Source organism: Sinocyclocheilus rhinocerous, unplaced genomic scaffold (genome assembly GCF_001515625.1).
Source record: "Sinocyclocheilus rhinocerous isolate Xijiao unplaced genomic scaffold, SAMN03320098_v1.1 scaffold178, whole genome shotgun sequence".
NCBI classification, from domain to species: Eukaryota; Metazoa; Chordata; class Actinopteri; order Cypriniformes; family Cyprinidae; genus Sinocyclocheilus; species Sinocyclocheilus rhinocerous.
The window spans coordinates 560135-569807 of NW_015653463.1; the positions used below are offsets into that span (position 1 = coordinate 560135).

General features: G+C 35.8%; 1 protein-coding gene across 4 annotated transcripts in view; it reads left to right on the top strand.

The window, feature by feature from the left end:
• Nucleotides 1-4521, top strand: part of LOC107715868 (UNC119-binding protein C5orf30 homolog) — a 7260-nt gene extending 2739 nt beyond the window's left edge. For 2 of the 4 annotated variants that reach the window (XM_016522097.1, XM_016522099.1), the window contains exon 2: nt 3758-4521. In XM_016522097.1, the coding sequence (XP_016377583.1) occupies nt 3765-4397 (633 nt within the window). In that variant the 5' untranslated portion in view covers nt 3758-3764 and the 3' untranslated portion in view covers nt 4398-4521. Of the gene's footprint in view, nt 1-1328; nt 1394-1520; nt 1555-3757 lie in introns of those variants that run through there. The other 2 variants (XM_016522096.1, XM_016522098.1) reach the window with 2 other exon arrangements.
• Nucleotides 4522-9673: the final 5152 nt, after the last annotated feature.

Here is a 9673-nt window from a genome sequence, read left to right on the forward strand (position 1 = left end):
GAAATACTGCAAAATAATAATAATAACGCGACTAAACGAGACGAAATAACGTTATAACATTTCGTTTCGTAACATTTCGCTCTGGGTCCGGGCTAAAAAAACCGAGCTCGGGCCCCTCTCCCCGGACGAGAGTGATTACCGAGCTCGGAGCCCTCTCCCTAGACTGTTGACTGTTTTGTAATAGAAGTGATATTGTGACAGAAAATGATCGATTTGTGACAGAAAACTGCATTAGAAAAATTCAATATAGTTTGTGTAACCCAGTGGTTATTTTTGGTATAGTGCCCAAACAAAACCTCACAGGAACCACAATTTTTGTGATATCAACTTCAGCACGGCAAATACGCATAACCTTTTCTCAGTTTGTTATATGAAAGTGTGAACTCGTGAAACAATACCGTGATAATCCTGATAGATATTGTGACAGAAAATGATCTGCATTAGAATAATTCAATATAGTTTGTGTGTAACCCAATGGTTATTTTTGGTATAGTGCCCAAACAAAATCTCACAGGAACCACAATTTTTGTGATATCAACTTCAAATTTGGAACATAAATCGGTTTGACATATGGCTTTGATTTTATAGCAATTTTAGAGCGCAACATATTTTATAAAATATTTATTTTATATAAAATAAATACAATTAGTATACTACGCTATCTTTACTGTATACTTAAACTTTTATAACTTGTTTTATACTTTTTTTAAATGCTTTCACTTCAGCAATAATCAGCTATGTGTCTTCTTTAAAAAAAGAGACCAACGTTATAGGTCTGTACTCCAAAGTGTTCAGGAATTACAACCATGTTGTTACAAGCATTGTTCTGTCTGTTTTCAGTGAATTTATTCCCCCAAAGGGGACATATCCTGGGGGATACAAACATTAAAATCAAATATAATCAAACATAATCATGAAATTGTATTATTTGAGTCCCAATAAGATGTAAAATAGCATTAAATTAATTTTCTGATGTCTCTTTATGGGTTTGCCCTATTTAGGGTTAAATAACACCTGCCTTAACTGTGCAGTCTTATCTAAAACATTATTTGGCAACTTCCCAGCTCCATACGATTTGTAGTTTGTAGGTTTTTGTGTCATTTGTTGCTCAGCACCTGCCAGTGACAGTCTTCAAACCGGACGTGCATTCACATAGACATATGCAAATGTTAGTTTGAACTCCGTTTGCTCTACAGGGCTTGACAACTAACTTTATTACCAAGGAGAAGCACATATGCTCCTAAGTTTGATTTAGGACTGCATTAAAATATATAGGGGCACAATGAACATTTATCAAATAATGTGTTTTTCCTTAATAAAGGGATGCAAGGAAAGGAGACATTCACAAGCAAAATGATTTCATTTTATTTATTTATAGAATACAAACTGTACAGTAGGTTTTTGCTTCAAACTATATTTAATAATTTTGTAATTATTTACAGGCCAGTATATTGTGCTGATACTAGTAAAATCTAAATATTGAACTATATGCGTTAAATAATATTCTTATTCTGTGACAGGCAGCCCAGACAGAAGACACAAGAGCAGTGTTGGGTACGTTACTTTCAAAAAGTAATTAATTACTGATTACATCATTAATATTGTATTTAAATGACTTTTCTAATTACTCTGTCTGAAAAGTAATTTAGTTACTCAATAAGGAACTTAATTATTTAAATCGTTAATTTTAGTTAAAATAAACCTAAAAGCAGAGACAATAGAAATTAAACTCTTTATTCTTTCAATTTGTTTTAAAGTTTTAGTTTTAAAACAAATGTAATACTTAAAACATTTTAACAAAAAATGTAACCTCCTTTGGTCTACAAATAGAATTACTCTGCAAAATATCTGAATAATAAAAAAGCTCAAGAAAAGTTAAACATTTATCAAGCGGTAAGCATTACATTTTTCAAAGCAATGAGAACCATATTTCATACACACTGACATACTGTACATGTATTGGCAGTCACTAATACTAATTTTGCCTACTCCTTACAAAAAACAACATTTTGTACTGTCATTCATGCACATATGCTTGTATTACCATACAGTACATAAACAACATTGATATTTTGTAAACTAAATACTTATTGCTTAGCACATTATTAACATCAACATCTGATAGTAGATCAGTAAAACACTGAACTAAATATTTATGTAGCATTCATGGTGCAGTGTAAACATTCCCATTACTTTATATATCTATATCATATTATAAATAATTTTTTATTATATAATAGCACAAAAAAAAAAAACTCGTTTCGTTCGACATTATATGTAGCCTAGTAAAAAAGTTATAGGCTATAGTAGAATAAAAAGCCTATATGAATCTGAATGCATATCATATTTCAACATATTGCACTCCCTTGCACAAAAAGCACCTATTACGTTGGTTGCCAGCCTCTGTTAAAAACCAAGAAGAAGAAGATAAAGATTGGTGATCAAATATACAACATATTGTAATATAAAAACCATAAAGTAAACATTGTCATAATAATTTACAAACAGACGATCTTAAACAATTGCATGGAATAAATGTGCAGTATCCACTGGTGCAAGAGCACCATGTATTTACTTGCAATGCTCATATTTATTTAATAATCATATTAGGCAGATTCCTAGCTAATATACTAGATGATTCCTGTTTTTCCATCCTCAAATGTAAGAGTTTTACTGTGACAATTCAGCATGTGCCCAGGCATCATACGCCTGATCATATTTTCACTAATGATTTTTGAGAATTGCTTACTCTTGTTTGAATAAACCCAAGCAATATTTAAATCACTTAACTGCTTTAAACGCCAGAGTCACCACAGCACTGATATATGTGACCCTGGAACACAAAACCAGTCATATGCAGATTTATGCATCATCTGAAAGCTGAATAAATAAGCTTTCCATTGATGTATGGTTTGTTAGGATAGGAGATACAACTATTTGAAAATCTGGAATCTGAGGGTGCAAACTGCAAAGAAATCAAAATATTGAGAAAATCACCTTTAAAGTTGTCCAAATGAAGTTCTTAGCAATGCATATTACTAACCAAAAATTAAGTTTTAATATATTTACGGTAGGAAATTTACAAAATATCTTCATGGAACATGACCTTTACTTAATATCCTAATGATTTTTGGCATAAAAGAAAAATGGATAATTTTGACCCATACAATGTATTGTTGGCTATTGCTACAAATATACCCCAGCGACTTATGACTGCTTTTGTGCTCCAGGGTCACAAATGTGCTAGACCTGGGGTGTCCAAACTCGGTCCTGGAGGGACGGTGTCCTGCAGAGTTTTGCTCCAACTTGCCTCAACACACCTGCCTGGAAGTTTCTAGTATGCCTAGTAAGAGCTTGATAAGCTGCTTCAGGTGTGTTTAATTGGGGTTGGAGCTAAACTCTTCAGGACACCGGCCCTCCAGGACCGAGTTTGGACACCCTTGTGCTAGACAATGCTATAAATACAGTATAGCTAGAGCTAAAACCTGGAGGATCATTTGCTTTGATTTAAATCGTCTTATTATCCAGCCATGATGATATGAGCCTTGCTCTATGGTGAAGTACAAAGACATTATAGACATAACAGCATAACCTTCGGTAAAGCTGCTTTAAAACAATCTGTATTGTGAAAAGCAGATTTGACAAGGAATGTGCATTAAGAAAGTAAATGATGATGAAATATAGGCTATAGCGTTTTGTGTTATTTGTAGCATAATATATGCTATTTATTCCCCACATATCTCCCTGTGTGTTTCAGCCAGGTCATGTCATTAAAGATGGAAATGGATGCCAGTGGAGTGTCCAGGGCACCCATATCCGTTCTGCCTGCTGCTGAGGCCAAAGCCACCCTGAAGCCAGAAGCCGATAAACCCCGCTGCTCCAGCACTCCCTGCTCCCCCATTAAAAGTACTGTCTCAGGATACCAGATCCTCCACATGAACTCCAACTATCTAGTGGGCTTCACCACCGGTGAGGAGCTTCTCAAATTAGCCCAGAAGTGGTCTAGCCCTGACAACAGCAACACAGGGGCCTTGCCAAGCCCCATCAAAAAGCCTGTGGATTTAAGCCTGCACCGAGCCTCCCGGATTTACAAAACCAAAAGCCGTTACTACCAACCGTATGACATCCCAGCCATCAACGGACGCCGGAGGCGGCGCATGCCCAGCTCGGGCGACGGCTGCTTGAAGTCGATGGTGAGCGGGGAGCCCAGCAAGGCCTTACACGGGCCCCTGCCCCTCTGCCTGCTGAAGGGCAAGCGGGTGTACTCCAAGTCCCTGGACTACCTCAACCTGGACAAGATGAGCCTCAGGGAGCCGGCGGACACTGAAGTGCTGCAGTACCAGCTACAGCATCTCAATCTGAGGGGCGAGCGCGTGTTCACCCGCAACAAGACATGAGTCCTCAGAAACGCCCACAGTTGTCCGGCTGTGATGTAGGGCCTTGATTTTTACCACTCTGATTATAGGCAGTTCACTAAAGTAGGGTGACCATACGTGCCATTTTTCCCAGACACGTCCTGGCCAGGATTTGTTTTGACTTTGTTTTTCTGTTTTCAGACTTGCTGAAGGTAATGATCGAAAAGTAGTTTGACCAATAACATGCAGGCATTGTACAGAATGGACCAATCATGGCGTGCGAGAAGGTGGGATCTACGGAGAACGGTCAAAGCGATGCAAATACATATTAGGTGTGTTCGACTTAAAGCGGCCCTGCTCAGATCGATCAGTATTTGACATCAAAGTACCTCGAGAGCGTTTCCAAAGCATAAGGAGCCGTCTGCTCTGCTCTCTATAGCTTTTATGGTACTTTGATGTCATACACCAATCGGTCTGCACTCGCAAACAAAGCCAAAACCTAAATATTTTAGACTATTGAAATCCTATCCTGGACTTGTCCGGGAAAAATGGCACATATGGTCACCCTAACTAAAGCCCAAAGTATACTTCGGTTTTTAGCGTACACGACAGTCCACGTTCAGTGTGCGTGATGCACATTTTGTCACCAGAATAGTACCCGCGTACTGTAGGTGCGCCACCAGATTTTTTCTTTGCACATGCGCATTGACTAAGTTTTGCACTAATCAGTTGTTCCACAAGGTGTTTCACAGTTTAAAACTAAACTAGACGCAGAACAACAACAAAATAGTGGAGACTGCAACAACAACAGACTGATCTTTAGACTAAAAAAGTACAAAGATATTTTTAGCGCTTATAACTTCTGGAGAAAAATAGTGCAGGCACTGGACAAAGATGACACACTATCAAATGTGACCCTGGACCACAAAACCAGTCATAAGAAATTGACTTTCCATTGATGTATGGTTTGTTAGGATAGGACAATATTTGGCCGAGATACAACTATTTGAATATCTGGAATCTGAGGGTGCAAAAAAAATCTAAATATTGAGAAAATCATCTTTAAAGTTGTCCAAATGAAGTTCTTAGCAATGCATATTACTAATCAAAAATTAAGTTTTGATATATTTACGGTAGGAAATTTACAAAATATCTTCATGGAACATGATCTTTACTTAATATCCTAATGATTTTTGGCATAAAAGAAAAATGGATAATTTTGACCCATACAATGTATTGTTGGCTATTGCTACAAATATACCCCAGCGACTTAAGACTGCTTTTGTGCTCCAGGGTCACAAATGGAGTATACTTTGAAAAAGCTGCGCCGTAGACTATACATGTATGCATTCAAATGCAAAGTATACTTTGGGCTCAAGGCATCCATAGACCACTAATCTCGTTTGTTAACCAGAGGAGTGATAAAGCAACATGAGGCCCAGTTAGGAGAAACTAAAGGAGTAGTTCATTGAAAAACACAAATTCTGTCATTCTGTACTCACCCTCATGTTGTTCCTGACTTTTTGGAGAAACTTTATGCAGCTCTTTTTATACAACGTCAGGAAATGGTGACCACATATGGCTTGTGTGCCATATTCTAGATTGACTAAACAGGGCAAATTAGCGTGAGAGCGCTGTCATCCCATAAAACCCTAACCCTAACTGACTTTGTATGAAAAAGAACTGCATTAAGAAACATTCAAAATTCTTCTTTTCAGTTTGTATAAACCTGAGGGTGAGTAAATAATGGCATGATCACTATTCCTTTATCCACACTACAAATCATTGTAAAAGTGTATGTTACAGGAGATTCATGCATAGTGAAGTTTTTCAGGATTAGCAATAAATGGTGTGGCTTAATCGCTGAATTCCTACTGTTATTTGTGAGTGTGAGTGTGTTCAAAACACTTAGACCTTTGGAAATGTTGTGTGAAACTGGCTGTGCTACATTTAGTCTTCTGTTCTCCCTTAACATCCGATCATACGCTTGTGTTATTCTGCTAACTTTAGTAACTTGTGTCAGGTGAGGATCTCGACTGTTACGCAATCCGGATGTTGTTTAAAACAGACTCTGATAGGCTTCGTGCAGGAGAGGCTCATCTCTGAGCACACAAACTAACATTAGCATAGAGAAACAAAAAAAGCTGTAAGGAGTTGCTACTTCTCGTGTTTTGGGCTATCTATGCTATTAACTGATTTTTTGGGGTTGGTTTTTATTTATTTTATTTTTTATTTGAAGTATTATGTCGTGAAATAGCGAAATTCTCACCAAGAACAAACACGAGAAGTAGCAACTCCTTAACAGCTTTTTTCCTCCAAACGCTTTCAAATCAGCACAGCAAACCAGCTCACTTTTTGGTCGTTTGGACTCGACTGGGTCAGAAACAAAGTGACTTCAGATGAAATGACTGACAGTCGTATTTCAGAGCCAATAAGGGTAAAACTTAAAAGCTTGAAGACCTGTCATGCACTGAAAAAGCTAAACTGTTGTATTCTCTATTTATCATAATAATAGTCATAATTTAAAAACCGCTCCTGCCTAGAAGGATACAACCTAATTTGAATCTCTTAATGAATAACCACTACTGGCTGCAGTGCCTTCAGTAAGACGTACATGAGTTATTCACAAGGCATGTCTTAGAATACTTGAATGCACATATTGTTCTGTTATCTTCAGTTCTCAACATTTTTAATGCTTAAAATGGTCTTTTACCCTCTGGCGGTGTCAAACTTTAGTTTTTGTCAAGAGTTTGAGTTTCATTTGATCTTAATAAAACACTGTTCTTTGCATTGTGTACTTGCATTGTGTTGACAGGAATTGTGTGGTGAATGAATGAATGCTGCATAGACCTTAAATGCAATCCAAGTCACTTCGGATAAAAGCTTCTGTCAAATGCATAAATATAAGAGTTTCATCAGCGAAACAGTGTGATGTTAATGCACCGAGGATCTAAAATATGGGCTTATTTACACTCTTCATAGTTATCTGATCATATTAAAACCATGTGTAAATGCCCTCCGAGATTCATTTAGTAAAGCCTGACTCGGCAAAGTGTGATTTCAGAAAGGCCAGGAGGGCAAACTTTCTAAGGGTTTGCAGGATGACGGAAGTGTGTCAATGTAATATATATATATATTATAGATATAATAATATATCTAACGCTAATCTAAAATAAAATGCTAAAACACAATTAAAATGTAAACTGACATCTTAATAATAATTTTTGATAGAAAAGCATGCTCTCTGGGGCAGGGCTTGCTTACCACTGAATGCGAGCTGTATTTAGTCTAATGTAAAACAAAAGCATTCATCCAAATATTACTGGTTTATTTATCCTTATCTGGACAGCTCGAGAAATCATATTGAATCGCTGAAATTATGAGACAAAGGTCTTGTTAATGATTTTCACTTTTGTTCAACTAAATCAACCGTTTTTCACTAACGGAAGAATATCTGAAAGCGTGCGCTCTGCTGCTGGGCTAAAGGACCATAACTGACATGATAATGAATAATGATCATTTTCTATTTGTTGACATAACGTGGTTAGATGCAGATGATTAATGTAATTCAGTAACTTGGGTGATAATCTTAGAGAAAAGATTAGAGAGATAATATACGATAATTAGAGATCGTATCATATAGCATGTTTATTGTTAAAGCTATATTAAATTATTAAGCTTTCAGAATTTTTACTTTTTAAATAATTTCATTTCTGTGTTTTAAAATGAATGTCTTTTAATGACTATATATTTATTAAATAAAAAATGATTATTTTATCAAAAAATCTAACATGGTAAACGTTGCGGAGGACTTGTTGCAACTTAGATATTATTAAAAACATTTGACTTTAGCTGAAGTATTTGTTTCAGTGCCTTGTGTCCCATGCTGGCGAGCCTTGTACCTCGATTACCATCTCGTATATTTATAATATTTGTAAACAAAACAAACCACTTTTATGATTTTTTTCCCCCATAAAATGTATTGCTCCATCAATGTTCAATAGAAACATATATATATATATTCTGCAATCCTACACTATGGCGTTATTGAAAAGCACGGTTTCCATGAGGTGTGCCTTTAGCCCCCCTCTCGAAGGGTCAAAAAGGTCAGGAATCTTGGCCTGATTTGGAGTCAGACCTTAGTTTTAGTCATGTTTAAGTTATATACGTAACATCTTTAACTTACCTGTATCATCTTTATCAATACTGCAAGGGTTATATGCAGTTGGCTTCTGCAAAATATTGTTTTCCTTGCGATATGATGATGATCAGTTAAAAGTGATAGTTTTGGTCTGAGTCCAGTATCACACCAAGATTCCTCAACTGAACTTTATTTACTTCATTTGCTGAATGAGCACGGCTTCGTCCGACTGATGCGCTGCATTGTCTTGTTTATGCATTCTTCTGATTTGTTTTTGTTTATGTTTTTAATGTTTATTGTTCATTTTATCTTTCATGCTTCTCTGTTTTGATTATTTTATGATTATTTAATTGTTTTGTTTTTGTAAAGCACTTTGATAGAATTCAATAGATTGATCTTTACATTTTAAAACTTGGCTGTGTGTGTAGAATTATTTGAACCTTAAACAGTATAATAATACATAACCTGGACAGTTTGGATCTCAATGCTCAAAATTATGCTCAAAAATGATAAATATTATGAATAAAGTTTCTCTTCATTTAAAGCTCATTAACTGTACTGCAGTCTTTAAGGATGGACAAGGCAATGTTTGCTCATTGTACACCGATATGAAATATTACTGTGAAAGTAAATGATTAAAACCACGCCCTATTTCATCCTGTCAAATGTATATTTTACAACTTATAAATGCATATTTCATCAAGTGACGCAATGTTAACATAGCAATCTACTTGAACTACCAAAATCTGTATAGCCTACCTTAAAATGTATTGATAAACAGTGTTGGGGAAAGTTACTTTTAAAAGTAATGCATTACACCATAAAAAAAGTAACTAATTACGTTACTTAGTTACTTTTTATGGAAAGTAATGCATTACGTTACTTTTGCGTTACTTTTTAAATCTGGACAGGGCTTGCTTGTTTGTTTTTAAAATAAAAAAGTTATATTTTTGGCAAATATAAAAGCCTTTTCACACCAAAAGTGAAATGAATAAGCCTCAGGCTAAAGGGAAAGTAAATTTACGTCCGTACAGTAGAATACAGAAGAAGAAATTTCAACACACTTCAGCAATAAAAAAAAAAACACACAAATGTTTGTCTAGAGTAATTTGTGATTATTAGTACGGTTGAACTGGATCATCAAAGGTCAGAAGCAAAGACATTGGTTAATAAAATG